We start from the raw sequence: 19,909 nt of genomic DNA on the forward strand, positions 1-19,909 counted from the left end.
CACAGCGACACTGGAAATGTCTTGGTTTCCTCTGAGCTGATGAAAAGATTTAAGATTCTCACTCTGTCACTTACTCTTAGTCAGAAACTTGAGAATATTAAAGAAAATGCAGTACATGCCTAATTTTGCATTACAGAGGATGCTGCACACCTGTGTATGAAAAAACAAGTTTTTTTTTTCAGCAAAATCTCCTGATTTGACTGACAGAGCACATATTCTTAACGGCAGCAAACAATAACCATCATATATTTTTTAACAATCCTCACCATCTCTCACATCATGTAAAACTTGTCTCAGTGACGCGAGTGCTGATCTGGCAGCATCTGGGGTATTTTTGGGTTTTCTACCCACAAAACAACATTTCTTTTCTCATTTGGTTTTGATCATTTTGAAGAACATTGTGACATCTCAAGATAACAGTGGTTGTTCTACCAACTACAAGAAATATTCCGTGCGACCTTTACTGTCGGTTTGTATGAGCTTCTCCACTTTTGAACACTTTGTTCCTCACTGTGTCCTGCCCCAATATTCAGTTTCAGCCAGAAGAAGGATAAATTATTAATACAAGACATCTGGGAGTTATTTTAGAGTGATTAGGTTGGTTTTTTCCATCTTAAGTTTCGTACTTTTCTTAAACACAGAACATAGTTTCATGTTTATGTATCTGAAGATATTTTAAAAGTACTTATGATCTGCAGTCATTCAGTATCAGTTAGCATAAAAATGAGTGATGATTACTGGAAGAGACAGAGTAGAGCATTTTTTACTTCCTTTCAATTTAGCACATATCAGCTACAAAACATGTACCATTACTATTCAGAATGTGAATTTTGGCTCAGAGGAATGGTCATAGTCCATAATGGATCTATCCCTATTAGGGCTAAATTTTAAAAAATGATTTTCTGATTCAGATTTTTCTTCATTCAAAAGATCTAATATTGATTATTATATTATTATATTATACACTTCCTGTGGATGAGTCAACCCTAAATTTCACCCTATTAGTCACCTCTATACTAAATAAAGCTCTGCTGGCACTTGTCAGTGATGCTAAATAAAAGGTAAATTAAGATGCAGGAGTCATTTCCTAATGTAAACATCAAAATGTATCTCACAGGCATATAATGCAGGAGGATATAGTGGTCAGTGTTTGTGTTTGTTCACTTGTTTATCATGTCTCTCCATTAAACTTGCTCCAATTCATCAGTTATGTTTGCTAACTCGGTCAACTGTCATTCATTTGAGTCTGTGTTGTCCATCATTTTGCCATCATTTCTTTTTGGAGCAGAAATCAACAGTAAACATCAGTTTCAAATGGAAGTTGAGTTTTCTACAAATGATTCAAGCTGCCATCTTCTAAAACAACTCAGCTCCACTACTGTCAATGAAACTAGTAACATCAACAACAAGTACCACTTCTCAATTTTGTGGGGGCTGGTGGGTTTGGCCATTTTCTGCTGGTGCTTGTTTTAATAATGCACCAGGTTATGGGGTTCCTTGTATAATTTACAGTATCATTTCTCTGAGTCTCTTTTATATCCAAGGAAAATTCATATTGCAACTGAAATATCCCTAACTGAATCAAATTGGGACCCAGTGAATCAGATATGAATCAATTCTGGAACTCAGCAGTGATACTTGGCACTAATATATAGATTGTTCTTAAAAATGCGAGTGTAGGTTCAATACAATGACAAATGTAGTGTGTTTTTTCATTAAGTTTTCATTCCAGTCACCCTGTGTTGGCCTAATGCCACCTTCTCCATCATCTGAGAGGACTATTAGTATGCGTTTGTCTCAAATATTGCAATGCATATCATAAGAGTGTGTGATTCTTTTGCGTCATTTCTTTTTTATGGAATGTACTTTGAAGTTCTCTCCAAAAGCTGTAGCGTTGATGGTGTGTGCTATGATGAATGATTTAGACATCTGTCGGTTAAATGTGGCTCTTTCTCTCAGACAAGGTGGGTGTGAGCTTGTAGGCATACTGTAGCTGTCGCCACGTCAGGGGTAATGAGGTGAGATGGGTTGTAACCAAGTGCCCAGCCAAGCAAAACAAAGCCGTCTGTTTGTCGAAAGGTGCCTCCTTCTCGATTGTTTGTGATGACATTGTTGTCGGGGCAGCATGTTGTATGCCTTTGTCTCCCTTGGCTCCCGTGCTCCATCAAGCTCATGCTGCGTGTTGAAAACAGTAAATAAATGGCAGTCGGCAGCTACTCAGCTTTAGGCAGTGGTCCCGGCCCTTTAATCTTACCCAGCCTCTACTCTTCCTTTTTTCCCCCCCTCGCCTCTGACTAACCACCTTCGACAGGGGAAGTGCAGAGAGGTAGGCTTGCTGTCGGCTGCGGGGCAAATTTAAACAAACGAGAGAAATAAAAGAAGGAAGGGGAGACAAAAAAAGGAAACTGACAGCTTTGGTACAGGAGAATAATTGCAGGCTAGAGTGAAATTAGCACAGGGGAATAGAAAGGAAGAATGGAATAAGGCAAAAGAAGAAAGAAAATAGGAGAGTGGCTCGTGCACATTTCTTCTGGTGCGCGTTATGAGAGTCAGTGGGTGCTGAGGGAAAATGCTGAGCATTGTATCTAGACCTTAACAGGTGTATCAAATTCTAGGAGGTAGTCATTTGCTGAGACTGCTGCCTATGCCGTCGCTCCTTTTAGCATAATAGAAATATGAGAAGTTGCCCAACAGGGAGTGCATCCAGAATACGTGTGTTTGAAATGTAGAGTGAGCGAAAAAGAAGGAGATGAAAGACAGAGGGTAGACGAGAGTTGGATGCTGTCTACTACACTGGTTATCCCTCTGCGATTTTCCTTAAAAGTCTCTCTGAACCCGGAAAGAAATTCCCCACAGAAACTTTAAATGAATTTCTTTTTGTGGCTGAGTGTGTACATTAGTCTTAATACATTCCGTAAACATAGACTGTAAATCAAGCATAAAGCAGTGAGAATATGCTCTTGCATTTTGACAAATAGCCTCAATTTCAATTAATAGGACCATTAAAGCCCAGAGGAGAGGCCGACGGGTGCATTCAGAGCTGCTGAGAGCAGAGAGCCACTTCACTCTGAAAAACATCACACACTTACTACAAGCCTTGACATGCATACCCCATTGCATCAAGACTTCTGTCTTTCAGCATTAAAGGCGGACAACACAACACACAGTCAAGGATTACAGTGAGTGGATTCGAGTTGATGGAGCCGGCAGCGTAATTGTGATAAATGATGGCCTTTCGTCAGTGTGCAGCTCTGTGGAGCAAAGAACATGAAAATGTGTGTGTGTGTGTGTGTGGGTACATCCACTTCCCCAGTTCCTGTATCAGCCTGGATGTACAGCAACAGAAAAACATGTAATTTTCTGTGACTGGAAAATGGATCTGATCGACTTTAATATAGTGAAGGTTTTTCCAAGTATGAGGCACCTTTTTGTCCCTAAGGGTGAATCATCTGGACTGAGACCTCCTGATTTTTCCACTTTGGAGAATGACAGGCTGCCAATATGGCTCCTACATAATAGCCAATGAACTGTCAACGCCAGGCGAGTATGAAACACTTTATTAGTTTGCTCTCTGTCCTGGAGGTGTAGCTGACAACAGCTGTGGAATAACTTCACAGTATACACATGGCATATGTCCAAGTTCCACATGGACCTCACATTGTGTTAGCCTTCTGACAGCTCAGAGGCTTGTGGCTCCATGAGGAAACAAGGCACTTAACTGTACTGTGAATCTTCTCAACCTGCTCCTCTGACCTGATTTCCATGATGGTTGAATACTGCAGCACTCACAGCTTGACCAATTTATGGAGCAAAACCTCTGAAAGTGAGACAGTAAAAAGTTATTGAAAGATACAGAGTGAAAAAGGGGGGTGTGAGTGATGGAGAGCAGCTTGGCAAGCATTTTGTTTTCTTTATGAAAATGCCAACCACTGACAAACAAGTAAAAGCATTAAAAGACAAGAAAATAAAAACGTTGTCAAACAGTAAAGGGATTACTTGCATCAGTATTTTGTCTTTGAAAGCAATGTAGTAAAATAGACATGTTATTTTGTGTTGCAGTAGAATTAAGACGCACCGATATTCTATTTTCCTGTGTTTCTGTTGGACCATGTCCATCTATTACACTGATCTGATAAAGGTTTTTGTAGTCTTAGGTAGAAGTTGACCAGATTTTCAACTTTTTAATATGCATAGGAAGTAACGACTGGATTTTTAAAGGCCTATATAGTAACAAACAGGGAAATGTTAGAAGCCATTAATAGTCTGTTCAACATACCCTTGACTTCATTTATGGGGCTGTAACCAGTATGTCACCTCAGTAAAGACTTATAAACAACATCTTCAACAGTGGAGCACAATTTATTCAGAGTTTGATAGCAGTTTACTCTCTGTTTCCAGTTTTTATTAAGTGCTGAACTGAAGCTCACCTGCCTATTTGTGGAAATTGGCATTAGCTTTATCCTGTCTACCATGTACAACAAGTCAAAATAACATAAACCTGATGTTACGTATAGGTTGATATAACTGTAATCAGATTGAAAATGCCATCCAAGTTGCAAATGTCTCTTCTTTTACCTTTTTAATTCATTAAAATTCTGAGAGAAAGAAAATACTTTTCCAAAATCCCAGATATTAACAGTGTTGTTTTTCAAACTAGAAGGTCACCCAGAGACTGCCAAGGAAACAGTCCAGTCATGTCCTCATTCCAGTGCATTATCCAACCACTAACAAACCACAAATTGTGATCTATGTTTTTCCTCCTTTTTTTCAGTCAGTCCCACTGCTGACTGTAACTGAACCATGGTAGTAAATGGTTGGCTATAATTTGTTGTTTTTTGTCAGTTGTTCCAAAATTGTCTCAAATCAGGCTGAAACAAAAGGAGTTATATACTGGAAAGAACTAGAAGCTAAAATATCATTCCACTGCAAGATAACAGAGCTACTTCACTGCCATGACGGATAGAAACCAGTTTTTTTTTTTCCTTCAGTGTCTTTGTCTATATTCTTTTCTCCTGTAAAACTACTTACAGTGATGGTAGAAGCTAATTGTTTGAGTGACCCTTCTGCCGTGTTGGACTGAGTTCTGCCTCTTTGCTGAATCCCTTCAGGCTGATTGTACTGATGGTTTATAAAATGTCTTGCTGGCTCTCATTATGTTGGTCAAACTGTTATCTGCACTTTGCATTTTCTTTTTGTTGTGATAAACTTCATCTGCAGTTTATACATTAATATGAGATGTCTTGAAATATACTGTATGTCAATGGCTTTTGTATCTTTCTTAAATACTGACTGAAATAGTGGCCTGTTAGCTGGTACATCCAGGCTAACATGTCAAACAGTTAATCTTGTAATTTGAGGATTGTCAGCTATTTGGTCGACAAGTCCAGAGGTTTTCACTACACTAAAACACACAGTTGTTGGTTTTTCTGATTTTCAGTCAGACTTAAATTTAAAGTTGACACTGTTTCCTAGAGTGATGTGAAAATCTGCCATCACAGTACATGTTATTCCTTGGTGCAGACAGTTTACACAGACCCACTGATACACAGTGAGTGTGTGTTTTACTGGTAGATGGTGTTTGAATCATGGGTCTTCTGTCCTGAAGGAAACACGTCATCTCCCCATTGACTCTGTATCAAATCTTTCCCTGTTAAAGTTTACAGTAAAGTAATAGAGAAAGTGTACAATGGAGGTCACAGTCTGTATTTTGGCATTTATTTATCAGAGCAGTGTTCATCAGATATTTCCCACAAACAACTTGAACTAAACTCAAATAATTGAATCCTGGAGGAGAGTTGTTCAGCCCCACACAAACACTGGACATGGAGTGGGAGGAAATGAGAATTAGAGTAAACGTAAACAGAAAAGTTTTTAACGTCAAACTTGATCCTTGAGGCTGTGTCAAATCAAAAAATCAAACTGTGGCAGTTGGGGTCAGATGACATATGAGCATAAACATCACTAGACTTGAACATACATCTCTGGAATATTCTTTATAGTCTGACAGATTTGTTCACAGTGTTCAATTTAAAAATACACTCCCACAAATCACAGCAATGCATTTTGAATTGCTCTCAGCACAACAAAATGCGCTGAAAGCCAAGCCTGCCAAATCCACAGCACTGCAGTATACCCACGACTGCTGAACTGGAGTTCACCACAGGTTATCCATTTGGATGTGATACTGGCTGGTCTGATCTGCTGGTCTGAGTTGTGTGTGTGGGTGTGCATGTGTTCATGGTTGGCGTGAGTGGAGGTCTCTAGAGTTCATGGGAGATGAAAGAGGGTCCTAATGGTGTCTCTGTGGGCTCCAGGCTGACATGGGAGAGAGTGTGGCTTTGAGAGCGAGAGAGTGTGTGATAATGAGAGGGAGGAGCTTTCCCCTGAGCCTGGCCCTCTCCCTGCTCTGAGCTCTGGCTTGGCAGTGTTGAGTCCCCTGGTTCTGCTCCAGCCACAGCCCCAGTTCCCCCAGCACTGCGCTCCTGCTTGTTCCTCTCCCAGGCGGAGCTCAGCTTCACAGCCAGAGCCAGCAGGTTCTTCCCCAGGAACACTGTGGACACTCGAGGGTCCCTGTACCACAGCATGCCTGTGCCTCTCAGGCCCAGGGTGAAGATATTGATAGTGACCAAGCTGAGCCACGGATACAAAGCCTCCTTTCGGGCCCCTCTCTGACCTGGCAAACCAGCGGCCCCCAGCTCTGTCAGGGCCACGCATGGCAGCAGCAGAAGGAGGGCATAGCAGTAGAAGAAAACCAGACCCTCTGCCCAGATGGGTAGCTTCTGCTCTATGGCTCCTACAGCCCCCCCCATTGGTCCTCCTTGAGCCTCCCACAGCCCTGCCTGCAGGTCCAGCACATCCAGTAGGTCAACCACCACCCACAGGAGCCGGCTGCGTACTTCCTGCTTCCTGCGCTGCGGGGTCATGCTGTCGGCTCCCGTCAGGATGAGGAACAGGGAGGGCAGGCAGATGGACAGCAGCAGCGTCAGGGTCTTCCGGGCCAGCGGGTCGGGCGGTCGGCGCTCTTGCCTGTAGTTGTGGCAGACGAAGAAGAGCTTGAGCTGGAGTAGGGACAAGAAGAGGAACCAGAGGGCATTGGCAAAGCCACGTCGTGGAGACCGAGCCTCTGAGACCACACCGGCTGACACAAAGCGCAGCGCAAGAAGGAAGCCCACGTCACCTAGCAACACTGCCGCACACTGCCAGACGCTTGGTCCTGGAATACCACGAGCCCCCAGCATGCTCTGCTCCAGCAGGTAGAGGTCGACCACTGCCATTGTGCTCACCGTGACCAGGGTTGATACGCACACCTGGGGCGTGGGCACCATGCCTGAAAGATACAGACACACATGCACAGTGGAAATCGCTGCTTTCCATACGACAGAATTCAAACCCTGCTCACATCGCTCACTACACAGCCATCTGTCCCCAGCCGAAGAGAGAAATTTGCAAGATATGTATGTGGTTGTTTTTCCAGTTTAAATTTAAAACCAAATGTAAAATAGTTTGATGCTTGTTGCTATGGTTAAAGTCATTGGCTGCCTAGTAAGCAGTGAGCGCCCTTCATCTTTGGCCAGAGCTACATCTACCCTGGCTGTACAAGCAGAGAAGCCTGCTAAATTGTTTTTTTTTTCCCCTCTGCTGCTCTTTGAATTAAATAGACTTCATTTTACATAAATGCCCCGACACTGCCTCTTTGATTCTGTGATTTTCCCAAGTTTTCCGCTCATACTTTTTCCTCTTTATTGTTGCTGTTTGTGTTCTTTTTCATACTCAGTATATTCATTATTAATTAACTGTGTTCAGGCATGCTAGGTGCCCTGTCAAACCATTTTGTTTGCCTGTATTGTCTGCTTTGTCTGTTCACATCCTGAGCTGCAGTCTTTAATCATAATAAATTCTTCTCATTTCTGATGAATATTGATAACATAAAATTTGTTTAGACATTAATTTGACTCATGTCTTTGTGTACACATTGTATATGTCTGGGCAAGTGCACACAAGCAATGCTAATTTGGCTGAATAGGTTCATTTTTTTTTGTCACAGCTCATATCTCAGCCACTGACAGTATAAACCTCAGTATTGATCTCGGCGTGAGAAATGATCATTGACTTTACAGTGTAATCGAAAAAACGTCTCTTTATAGTATTTAGCTGAAAAGCAAGGCGCAGCCCGCTGGACTGTGTGTTATCTGCTCAGCAGCACTCTGAGGGTGTCAACCCATCAACAGGATCAATGACATTATAATATAAAATCATTACCAACTCAGACGTGTCATAATGGCAACAGTTGAGCGTGATCGAGCGAGAGATTGTCAAGATGATTGCAGCCTCTGAGAAAAGTCTGCCAGTGAAAAATGTGTATTGATATCTTGCCGATGGAAGACGCATAACTTCCCTCACTGTAAGACTAACAGGAGCTCTGCCATCTCCTCAGTGCTGTCTGAATCATTGAAGAGGGCTGAGGAACTCCACTGGGTAAAAAAGTGGTTCTGAGAGTGTGTGTGTGTGTGTGTGTGTGTGTGCGTGTGTGTGTGTGTGAGAGAGAGAGAAAACGAAGGAAAGTGAGAATAAGCACAAGATTGGGAGTGAAAGATTAATAGGCCTTTTGGCTGTCTACATGCCTAATAAAGTGTTACTGCATGATGGTAATAGTTCATAAATAAGCTCAGGGGGAGAGGGGATGAATGTGATGAAGAGAAAAAGAGTCAAATGCAGATACAAAGTGACTTCCACCCACATGTACAGAGACAGACATTATATGAGCAACCAAGGTCTGGTTGAATCCAAATGTATTCATCACCAAGTGTATTGAAATATCAGATATTACATTTTGTTCTGAAACCGATGAATCAAAGACGGGGGGAAAACTATCTCGAGTGATTAATCCGCTCCAAGGCATGGTGGGAGGACAGGCGTGGATCATGCCAGCATTCGTAATATCTGATTGTCTATGAAGCCTTTTTGTCTCACTGCGCCCCGCAACCTGATTATCATTCCCCAAAACTGAATGAATTTCACCAAGCTGTAGATTGAGAGGATATTGGAATTTAGATTTGTTTGGTTTTTTTTCTTTGTCTTTGGGGGGGGGTCTTCCTGCAGGAGGGAAGGGCGGAGAGGTTTATTGTTGTTGCTGGCTTTCTTGAGGAGCCAGTGCTTAACTTACTCTACCTGTGCTATAAATTTCACCCTAGAAATCTTCCCTGTCAGGCCTTGTTTGTGTTTTGACTCCCTGTCAGCGCTATATAATTTATTCTGTTCTGAGTGAGGCACTGGGATGACAGCCCATGTGTCCACTCAGCTCATCAATAATGACCAAATTCATCATTTCCCTGTCAGGGAAATGACACCTCTGTTGACAAGGTGAGGCAACCTATTTCACTGTAAGCATGAGTAATGGCATGTAATAGTTGGCAGTGAAATTCCTGTTCATTTTACTTTATTCTAGCTTCGGGTTTTGCTTTGCAATGAAAATTCACTTTTTCACCCTCATAGATATACACGTGGAAGTGAGCAATGTGTCTAAGTAGCATCCGAAAAGGAGGGGGAAAAAATACTCTGGAGGTGTTTACAGCACACTGGAGCTGACAGAGATAAAGCAGGAGGCGGGGTTGACACTGGCATTTGTTTTCTATTAATACTGGGTGATTTCCAGGTGGACAGAAATCCATGTTGAGCTAAGAATAATTTGTCTACCCTTACAGTTTATCTCCATAAACACCCCGCATGGAGCTCCAAATGATCACAAAGACCTCGCCTCTAAACACACTCCTCACAAGTTATCACAGGTGGCACTTTAACCACCGAGGGCGTCAGGACGACATCTATGCCATTATGTACAAAGTAATTAATTAATAGAGAAGCAGGCAGTGTGCAATCCCAGATAATGCACTGCTAAATAAATCCTCTCTCCAGACCTTTCAGCCACATGACTCAAACATCTGTTGATTTATCAGGTAGCACCCAAAGTGTAGCCTGGGGGGCTTGTTGTGCCAATTTCCCAGTTAACAGTTTTGTTTTTTTCTTGAAATGTGGTTATCATTAGCTGCTCAGGAAGCATCTCTGCTGCTGCTGCGCATCCTCGTCTTGCATCCTCTGGTAATTTAACAACATCTATTAAACCGCTTCTCCGCAACACCTGTTTCATAACTGCCCTATTAACAGCAGGTATTGTAGGTCTGTCCGTGCATGGTGATAGTAAAGTAAAGCTGTAGTTACCCAAACCATTCGTCTTGCACTCGGGCTCGATCCTTCTGGCTTGATTTACAACAAGCAACCAGTTTTGTTTTTTTTTTTGTTTTTTTTTTTCCCCCAAGTAGAAGCTCCGTCGGTGACCAATAAAGTGTCTTTTATTGTCGGGCTCGGTGATAAAGTGTCCTACAGTCCGGGGTTTTGTGAATGGTCAGCCTTTAGGTTGTGGCTCATCTTGAGGATTTCACAGGGAAAGTCATTGCACTGCCACACCGAGCAGACCCGACTTTGCAGGAGCAGAAAACCGGCTCATACTTATCAGGATTGTGAGCTCCGTCCAGATCTTGCATGGCAGGTCTCCTCGGCCCTGGGGCTGGCAGGCTCCGTGGCGGATGCAGGGGGCTCTGTCTGGATCCGAATCCCGGATCTGTCACCTCCCGCAGTGTCCGGGGCTGCAGCTGTCGGATGTTCTTTCGGGCAGGAGCCGTGCCGGGCTGCTCCGGTCGGGCTCCGGCTGTGCACAGCAGCTGGGAAGTGGATCAGAAGTGGAGCAGCATCAGCTCCGGCTCCGGTGGCGGCGGAGGAGTCTTAACGCGCATCCGTTCAAGTGAAGACCGCAGACCGATGATCCAAAAGGAAGATGGCTCATGGGAGAGGAGGCAGAGCGGTGCAGAGGAGAGGAGCACGGAGGAGAAACTCACGCCGAGCGAGTTTGGTTGTGGTGTTAATTTGTAAGCAGGTTACGTGCTCCACTCCAGACCTCCCACCCTCCTCTCTCTCTCTCTCTCTCTCTCTCTCTCTCTCTCTCTCTCTCTCTCTCTCTCTCTCTCTCTCTCTCTCCCCCTCTCTCCACTCCCCCGGTTTCTCCTCCTCTCCTCGACCATCAGCTGTTGAAGTTTAGCTGGAAGGAGATGAATATTTACGAGCTCCCAGTTACAGTATACTCAGTCCTTATGGTAATCGCGATGATGCCACTTGCAGAAGATTATACTTGCATTGTTTGGAAGCTGGCTGCTGCCTTATTTACCCTTCCTCTCTTGAAAAAAAAAAAAAAAAAGAGGGAAGGAACTGGAGCGAAAGATGCCTGTAGCCTGTAGACACATTTAGAGCTCAAAAGGCAGATGTTACAACTTTAATTAGTCCTCCTTCTGTCTGCTTACAGTCTTAGTCACACAAGGAAATCATCCCACTGTTGTAGATTAACTCATTACAGCCGGCTTACTGCATACTTAAACAGAAGGATTGGGAATTTCTGATCTGGTCCAAAATAAATCTTTTGGAAGCAGTTTAAAGGCTGCTAGCTGCCTCAGTCACTTCAGAATTTAATTTTGGGTCCTTTGTCAGGCATAGATGGGATTTAAAGGAATTTCATGGCGTCACCTTGTCCTCAAGGTCCTGCTCCTTCAAGTGTATCTGTAAGCATGTCAGTGTGCACCTTTAGCAGCTCTGGTCCTCAGCATCCTCGATCTGGGGCTCACACTGAGCTGGGTTCATTTTAGAGTGAGAGGTTTAATCAGACTGGTGAGAAAGGGGATGGAGAGTCATCTTTCTTGTCAGATTCAGCTATGCGCTCCGCTGGTTTCCAAGAGAGGAGAGATTTTCTATTTTCCTCACTTCAGCGTGAGGTTTTTGTTCTGTTTCACCCTTCTTCTTTCCGTTGCATCTCCGTCACCCCTCTCTTCATTCCTACCACTATGCTATCCCCCCTTTCTTTTTTTCTTTCTTTTTTTTTGTTCCCTGTGGGTGTGGTTGAAGGTCACTCTGCACACTGGCTCACTTTCAGAAAAGAGAGAAGGGGGGTGGGGGGCGAGGCAGGAAAAGGACAGGGAGAACAGTGAGAATGGCAGAGGAGGGCGAGGGGCAGCCAGGCTGTTCACAGTATTGTGCAGTCATCACTTTTCGCTTGAGACATGATTGGGGAAGTTTGGAAGGACACATGGGGTTACAGTCTGTCCAAGAATGCTGAAGGCGTCAACAGTGAACCATGTGCCACATCAGACCTGAGGCTGACCTCCACAAATACAGCAAACATGGAGGATTGAACCCCTCTGCCTGCACGATACTGGAAAGACTGATACTGCAATATATTAGTGTGATATGCATAATGAGTCTGTCATGAAATAGTAAACAAATGTATTGAGTTACAGCTAACATACAGTAATACTTAACAGATGACTGGAATAATTAACAGACAGACTTAATCCTTCTACAATACATGGGCTGATTTTGTAAGTAGTGATTCTGTAAAGAAAATAAAAAAGATAAGAATTTACTTTTTCGTTAGCGTTAAGACTTTTTTATTACAGTCAGTCCTTTCTTAGACTTTAAAGCTGTACACATGGTTTCGACACAGTAGGCGAGTGTTTTGACTACTCCTCTGAGGTGATTCTGCAGGGAAATAAATTTGTTTAATACACCAGTTGACTCACCACAAAGGCAGAGTCAACAAAGTACCTGTTTGCTGGTCAACATCATCCTTCCTGTAGCTGAAATAATTCAATTCAGTCTGTGTTGCTTTTCTCTTTACAACCAGGTCTTGCTTTTTGGTGTTTTGTTTCTTGTTCCTCATTCATTTTCGGGCCGCAAATGAGTTCATTTGTATCACTTTGACACTGCATGTCAGTGCAGAGTGACTATTGTGCATATATACATTGCAGTGACAATGCTGAAACAATATAATTTGCTGTCCTACTCTTGGATCTTGTTTTCAGAGTCTGAGGCATGAATTAAACAGCACCTTTGGATGCTGAAATTCAGCATTATACCTATGATCACACCACAAACAATTCTTTGTTCATCTGTTGCTGTATGTTGTTGCAGTCTGGCTTTGTTGTTTCCACGATTTTCCAACCCCTGACTCTTTCTTGTCAGTGTACCTTGTGATTTTTCAGTCATCTACACTGTGGAGCCCCAGCTGCCTGCAGTTCAGGCTCCTGTGTTTCTGCTGCAGCCTCCACACGTGATTAATCATGTGAAGTGGCAAAAAGCACAACACTGTCAAGACTGTGAGGGGGACCTAATGGAGTTGAAAATGGGATGTTTTGTCGCAATGAAATCCATTTTGTTCCACAGTTGCAGGCTTGCTTGCTTTCTTTCACCATGCCCTCAAACAGGAAATTCTTTTCTCGCCAGGTACCAAAAGTGAAGGCTGTGTCTATTTTAAGTAATGATTCAGACAAGGGGAAAAAAAAACACAGATAAGTTTTGGCTTGTTTTAGTTTTTTTTTGAAGAGGGGTCCCTGAATTTGGTGCGCTCTGTCAATCTTGTCCTCATGCTCTTTTGAGCAGCTCTTCTCAGTCCTATTATGCAGAGCAGTATATTGGCCTGAGCACAGTTCACTGGAGACTGGGGGTAAAAATCATTTTCATTTTCCACTTTTAAGACTAATCCATGGGTTGCATGGTGGAAAATCAAGAAAAATGCATGTCCAGCGTGAACTCAATTTATTTCATGCTGTTTGCTGTGAGTGTCTGTTGGAGCTAAACCGACCCGCTGTTCAACCTCTTTGGCCGAACCCTCTCTCAGCAGCCCCCATCGCTCGGCAGGCAGGCATCAGCTGAGGGGTTCAACATGAAACCTAATCAGCTGTATGGTGCCACAATAGGGCTGAATGTGATAAAATGCCAACACCGCAGCAGATTAAATGAACACGGTAATGAAGGTAATGAATGAGAGTGTTTCACACTGAAGAGTTTAATTAACCTCGCCTCCCACCAGCCTCTTTCCACTGTAACACCTTCGTCACCGTATCGCAGCCCTCCTCTGTGTCGACCACTCTGGGCAATTTATCCAGTAGCCTTGTAGGCCGGGGGCAATTAATCCTGCTTCTGCCCCAAGGCCTTGTCTTGCGTCTGTGTCCTTTATCTCCATGTTTGCCATGCTTCCATAAGCACAATAGTTCTGGTGACCTACTATCTCTTGCTTTCTCATCTCCCTTCATCTCCTCTTTTCTTTCTCTCCCTCATTTTTTCCCCTCTGTTCCCTCAGATGCAAAGACACCTGCGACCACACACAGTGAACACTTCCTCACCGTCAGCAGTCTCTGGCAGCTTAATATGCACACATATCCACTGTTTAACTGATAGTCTTGTCAGATTAAATTGAGGCCCAAATATTCATACATAAACATACACACACATTCACCCATATTCATGAGGACCTCCTGCAGCCTTCGCTTTACCTTGTCTCCTCACCCGTTGTTCCCCTCGGTCAAACAAACCTTTCTCATTGTGCAAATATTGACCACGATCAGCAGCCAAATTCTGACAACTTTAATAATCCTCAGCTGTCTCTTTCTTTCCCATCCTTGTGTCTCCTCTGGTCCCATCAAGTTCCCTCCCGTGCACACACACCCTGCTACACCAGTGCTACATCTTGTTAAAAAGAGTTAGTGAAGCTGAAAGGCCAATCACATTAACACGGAGGGAGTGTCAAAAAAGACTGCAGAGAATATGGTTGAAGGGTCAAATCAAATGGACGCTGCACAGATTTTAATTGCAAACGCCTAATTGCTCCCATAATCATAAGTAATAAGACTCTGCTGCGCTGATCTCAAATGGATCATATAGCAATTACTCACCACTGTCGCTGTTGGATTTGACAGCAAGAAATATCTTCGTAGATTAGCGTTTAATCCCGGTGCCCAGGATCTCAAAAGTCTTTGAAGATGTACGGCTGAATGTCCCCGTCCACAGTTAGTGTGGAGGGCCCCGCCTTGGGTGATAGGCTGCAGCCATTTTATACTGGAGAGCACCCGGCTCTAATCAGTCATGGTGGAAGAGAGAGGATTTATCCAGCGGCTCGGACTCGAGGATGATTAGATGCTCAGATGCAGTGAACGGGGTAAGTGATTTGGCCAGGGCATGAATGTTACTGTTCCAGTTCTCTCTCTGATAAATGTCATGGGAGGCTGGAGAAAGCCAACCTTGAACCTTGCTTTCATGGCACGCCAGCCTCCTTCCACATTTACAGACTCCCATTGTAATTACCACGTGGTCCAATTGCAGTAATTACTGCAGTTAAACTATTAAATAGCCTGAGGCCAAAATAAAAATTGCTCATGCTGTCATCTTTAGAGGCGGAGATGCCTGGACTCCTGTGGCAGAGCTTAATTAAAATATTATTACCTTTCTCTGGTGCATACTTAATTGTGTGCAGAACTCAGAGCAAACTGTCCCCAAGAGTCTCTCGTCCTCACGCCAGTCTTCTTCCTATTTGCCACTCCTCATTCTTTTCTGTTTGTTCAAGCCCTTTTTAGCAGCAAATGACTGTCTGGTCAGGGAGGCCCTGTGAAGTCTTTGCTTCTGTCTATCTTTAGCTCGCTTCTCCCTCTGTCTGCATAATGTCTCGCTGTCCATGCTTAAGCACATTTTAGAAGCATCAGGCATTATCTCCGGCTGGTCAGGGAGGCCCTTTCATGGCATTGTGTGGCATGAAAAGGGCCGTCTGAGTCAGTGGGAGAGATCATTATCCAACACTGGCTGAACAGAAGGAAGGGAATGGGAGCTGAATGTGTGAGGCAGAGCCCGAGGGTTCACTTTGACTCATACGCAACATCACAGCCTTTATATTAATCCATATTTAATTAGACTTTCCTTCTGTGCTCCCTCCCTGCTTGTTTACCCTCGCTATGTTGTTGTGTTTGAGGGGGAGGGCATGGGTAGAAGGTAGTGAGGTTGACATGGGATTACTATTAATAAGCATGGGAGGGGAGATAAGGTAGAGCCTTGCAAGGGCTCCGGGGACGTAGCTGCATTTCATTTCATTAGTAGAATATTGTAATTCAAATAGCACCTATAAGCTCTGGAACAATAATCTGCTTCAACTTGTGTTGAAATACCAATCAGTTTGTTGGATTTGTGTTGGCGCATGCACAGTGTGTGATGTTGAGTGTATTAATCTCTAATGAAGAGATGAGGTTGGGCGGATGGTGAATGATTACTATTCATCAGGTGCTTTTGAAGCCTTTAGTGGAGATGATGTTCAGAGAAGTTTCTGCTCCGTTAAGTTCAAATAAATGTCTTCCCCGTTCTGTCATTGGAGAATGTCTCAGGATGACTGACTTTTCATCAGATCCATTATTAGTATCTGAGGGCGCTGTGCTCTGCTCTGTGTGCTCTGTCGTGGAGCAATAGAAGCTCGCAAGTCCATTAAACTGTGTATAAAAATCCTTTTTTTCTTTCCTCATTTCTGAAATGAACATTTCAATCAGTTTGTTGCCTTTGGGAAGGATGGCGGGTGAAGGTCAGTTTAAATTTCAGCAGTAATAATTAGATTCTTTATTAGTCATTGCCACTGAATTCATCTCCAAAGAGGGATGGTGCAAGGGAACAGCGTTGGCCGGGTGTTGACTTAATGTCACCCATCCATTTTGCTTTCTCTCTGGTTGGCCTCGCAGGAGCTGGAAAATGGGAGGCTCATTCATCACTGGGTTTCTCTGGCTCTGGGCACTAACATGCATTCAGTCATAGATCGAATGACAGACACACAAACACACACAAATGCTGTGGAACAACAGGGAACTGCATACACACAGTTCACATTTCACTCTGAATATAATGAGAGAAACTATATGAAGTATAAAAATGTCTCTGCCAAAATGTTATGGCAAATAAACACACTCACTCCTCACACATAAACTGTCTGGCAGATCTTCGCTCAACCATTCATGTGTGCCAATGTAGTCAGAACTCTGAGGCTTTGTGATTGATTGACTGACAGCAGCACACGCATCTGTATTCTGCCAGCACTGTGTGACACAAGTGACGATTAGCTCCCTGCGCCTCGACTCTGTATACATTTAAAATAATCCATGCAACCTTTTTCTATTATTGTATTTGCCTCTGAACTAGTATCCTGTTTGCTACCCCGGTGTGTATTTTAGTATGCATAATAATACTAGTATCCAGGTTAGTAATTACTGGTATCTGTGATGACTGTTGCATAAACCATGAACTGTTTGTCTAACCTTTACTCAATTTTACTGTGGATGTTGAAAGTGGCAATACTTTGCTTTAAAGCAGGGTTAGTATTGTTAAATGCCAACATCACTTTGTAGATTTGTCTGTTTACAACAGATACTTCGATGCTCTTCCCCATCTATATTTTTCCAACTATGTAATACATTTAATTTTTCCATTACTTTAACAGAAAACTGTTTTTTTCATGGCTTCAAATATGACCTTCTTTCATTGCCACCTCTGTTTTTGTTTGTGTTAAAGTGGTTTGGCTGAAGCTGCACTTGCACTTGTAGACAGCTGGGTAAGAAACTGGGATGTTTACATGCACCAGTGTACTGCTGAATATATACACTGGGGAACTCCACCTAGCAAAACAAGTTCTCAAAACCACCATCAGGGCTTCTTCTCCAGGTTCTGAACACATGATATGATATTTACATGCTCAAACACAAAAATGGGATTATTCAAAACCTGGCAAAGACCAGGAATCTCATCTCCATATAAATACACTCTATATTTATTTCCTTTTTTCTCCTCTTCCCATCTAGAGAGGAATCCCCATTGCACAGTTCTGCAAGGACTTCAATGAGAAAACCAAAGAGATGAAGGAGGGCATCCCTCTCCCAGTCAAGATCCATGTGAAGGTATGTCAGCATGGCTCACTGTGGGTCTTTGTCTAACCCACTACTGACCCTGTACACTTAGCACCTCTCCCTCACATGATTGTGGTTAATTCCACAGGCTGCATAACATTACCAGAGCACTTTCATTATTCATACACTACCACTGAAGTAAGCCTTTCCATTTGCATTCATTAATGAAGCAATACCCAGAGGAACTTGGCGTCAAGAAGCATTAAGTGCATGCAAGAGATGGGAATTACTCAGAAAAAGAGGAGTTATGTTTTTTTTTTTCTTTTTGCAGAACCACATATTGTTCCATTTGTCATGCTCCCACACCCACCTCTTTATATGTTATTCCAACTTAGGAGTGGCATCCTTTGAGCCCAATAAATATGTGTTGTAATGAGGTTTGTGATGTAAGGAAGGGAAGTCTAATCCTTTAAAAAGCATGAATTTATTTTGACGTGCAATATCCAGCAACAGCCTTGGTATGGCATCATGTAGCTTGCTGCTGCCCATTACTGCCATCTGCTGGCAGATTATTGGTCACTTCCTTTGATCTGGTCACATTGCACTACATGCGCTCTGCAATGATGTGACATGAATGGATGCAACATGTTTAAGTTAAAGTACGCTTTTGATTTTAAGATTATTTCTCTCAAGTCACAACTTAGCCTTCTCTGCTTATGTTTTTTTCTTCTGTTGTTCTTAAAATGTGTCAGTGAAGCATGTTTGCATTTCCTAAAAGTCAAGATGATAATAAAATGTAATTTGTCCAGTAATCTAAGTTCCCAGATACTCCATTTACTACCAAAAGAAACCAACAGAGGTTTGGCTTTTCAGCAGAAAACTCCTGGAAGATGATCAATAGACAGCAGTTTGCATTTAATTTTCTTTCGATCAGCTAATTCATTAATCTACCGATCACTGCAGTTGTACTTGCATTAAAGGAATACAGTTTTGGCTTGGTATTATCATTTGTTCTGTCTGAATTGACTATTAAAAAACCTTTTTTGAAAGTACTTTTAATGTGATTGATGGAGGGCCAAATCTCATATTGTGTGCAAAAAGTTCATGTGAGACTAATATGCTATGTCTGAGTTAATCAAATCCAATGAGTGTCTAAAGTTACAGACTTCAGTACTAAATTCTTTCTTTTTGTCTCAAGATAGTTTCTGTCCCGAGTCACCGTGCAAAGGAAGTGATATTTAATTCACCTCAACTGCTGAAGTCTCATTTTAACTTCCAATAAATGAGCACCTAACTATTATTTCAGTAAAGATATATGATACTATAAACTTAATCCACCTATGTGACAGTGGTATTGATTACCTCATATTTTTTAGGTAGGACATTATTCAGGCATGCCCCATTGTATGCTTTAATATCTTATCAGTTTACTTATTTAATGTTTGCTCTTTTATTTATACATCTATTTTTTGTTCTGTTGTCTTTCATTTTCTCATTTGTTAGAAAAGCTTGGTTTTGTAAATGTTTGTCTTTCATTTTATGAAGTGAATGAGGAAACAAATAGTGACTCATTGGACCTTTACAACCAATAGCTTTTCCACAGATAGAGAGAAATTCTGTTTTCTCTGTTGAAAGGTCACTAGTGTTCGATAACACCGCTCTGATGACAAATCACCTGCTCTGTGGTCTCTTCTCAGCTTAGCCTACAGTTTTTTGTGTGGGTTTGTTTGGGGTTTTTTATGTGACAGATGACAAATGATCCAGAGTAAACTTTTTTCAAATGATTTATTGATGAAATCTATATCTCCAATTTTACCGAGTGAAGGACTTGTGGCAGAGGATGAATATAAATTAAAAGAAAAGGGTCAGAATAAATCAGTGAAGCTGAGGAGATCATTTCTGCTTTGGTCCTGAGGGAAGAAAAGGGCTGGAGAAGGAGACTGGAAAACAAATGTGAGATAAACAAGTGTTAGATGTTCTTAAGTGAACATCAAATATAAACTCCTGTAAGTTTAACGCAATAGACACAAACCTGTGTCAGATAAAAACATGGAAACAAGGAAAAGATCTTCAGCTCCATATATACATGACTAGTGCTTTATGCCACATAACAACCAAAAAAAAAACAAAAAACCTGCACCCAAGGAAAACCATTCGAAATAAATCGT

General features: G+C 42.5%; 2 protein-coding genes across 3 annotated transcripts in view; one reads left to right on the forward strand and one right to left on the reverse strand.

The window, feature by feature from the left end:
• The window catches only part of mrpl11 (mitochondrial ribosomal protein L11), a 58,073-nt gene that overhangs the window by 25,391 nt on the left and 12,773 nt on the right, over nucleotides 1–19,909 (forward strand). Inside the window, exon 3 of the mRNA XM_030145723.1 lies at nucleotides 17,697–17,792. Coding sequence (XP_030001583.1) covers nucleotides 17,697–17,792 — 96 coding nt within the window. The remainder of the gene's footprint in view (nucleotides 1–17,696; nucleotides 17,793–19,909) is intronic.
• On the reverse strand, nucleotides 5,688–14,969 carry tmem265 (transmembrane protein 265). 2 transcript variants are annotated; one of them, XM_030145722.1, is made up of 2 exons: nucleotides 14,769–14,969; nucleotides 5,688–7,327 (listed from the first exon to the last, which is right to left on the reverse strand). In XM_030145722.1, exon 2 carries the CDS (start codon nucleotides 7,323–7,325, stop codon nucleotides 6,261–6,263), a length of 1,065 nt encoding a protein of 354 aa, XP_030001582.1. In that variant the 5' UTR covers nucleotides 7,326–7,327; nucleotides 14,769–14,969; the 3' UTR covers nucleotides 5,688–6,260. The 2 variants fall into 2 exon arrangements, with proteins under 2 accessions (XP_030001582.1, XP_030001581.1); XM_030145721.1 differs by lacking the exon at nucleotides 14,769–14,969 and adding an exon at nucleotides 10,216–10,972.

This window comes from Sphaeramia orbicularis, chromosome 10, assembly GCF_902148855.1.
Source record: "Sphaeramia orbicularis chromosome 10, fSphaOr1.1, whole genome shotgun sequence".
In the NCBI taxonomy this organism is placed as follows: domain Eukaryota; kingdom Metazoa; phylum Chordata; class Actinopteri; order Kurtiformes; family Apogonidae; genus Sphaeramia; species Sphaeramia orbicularis.

Coding starts and splice junctions, on each gene's coding strand:
- tmem265 (XM_030145722.1), bottom strand. CDS start 7,325: ATGGTGCCCACGCCCCAGGTGTGCGTATCAACCCTGGTCACGGTGAGC.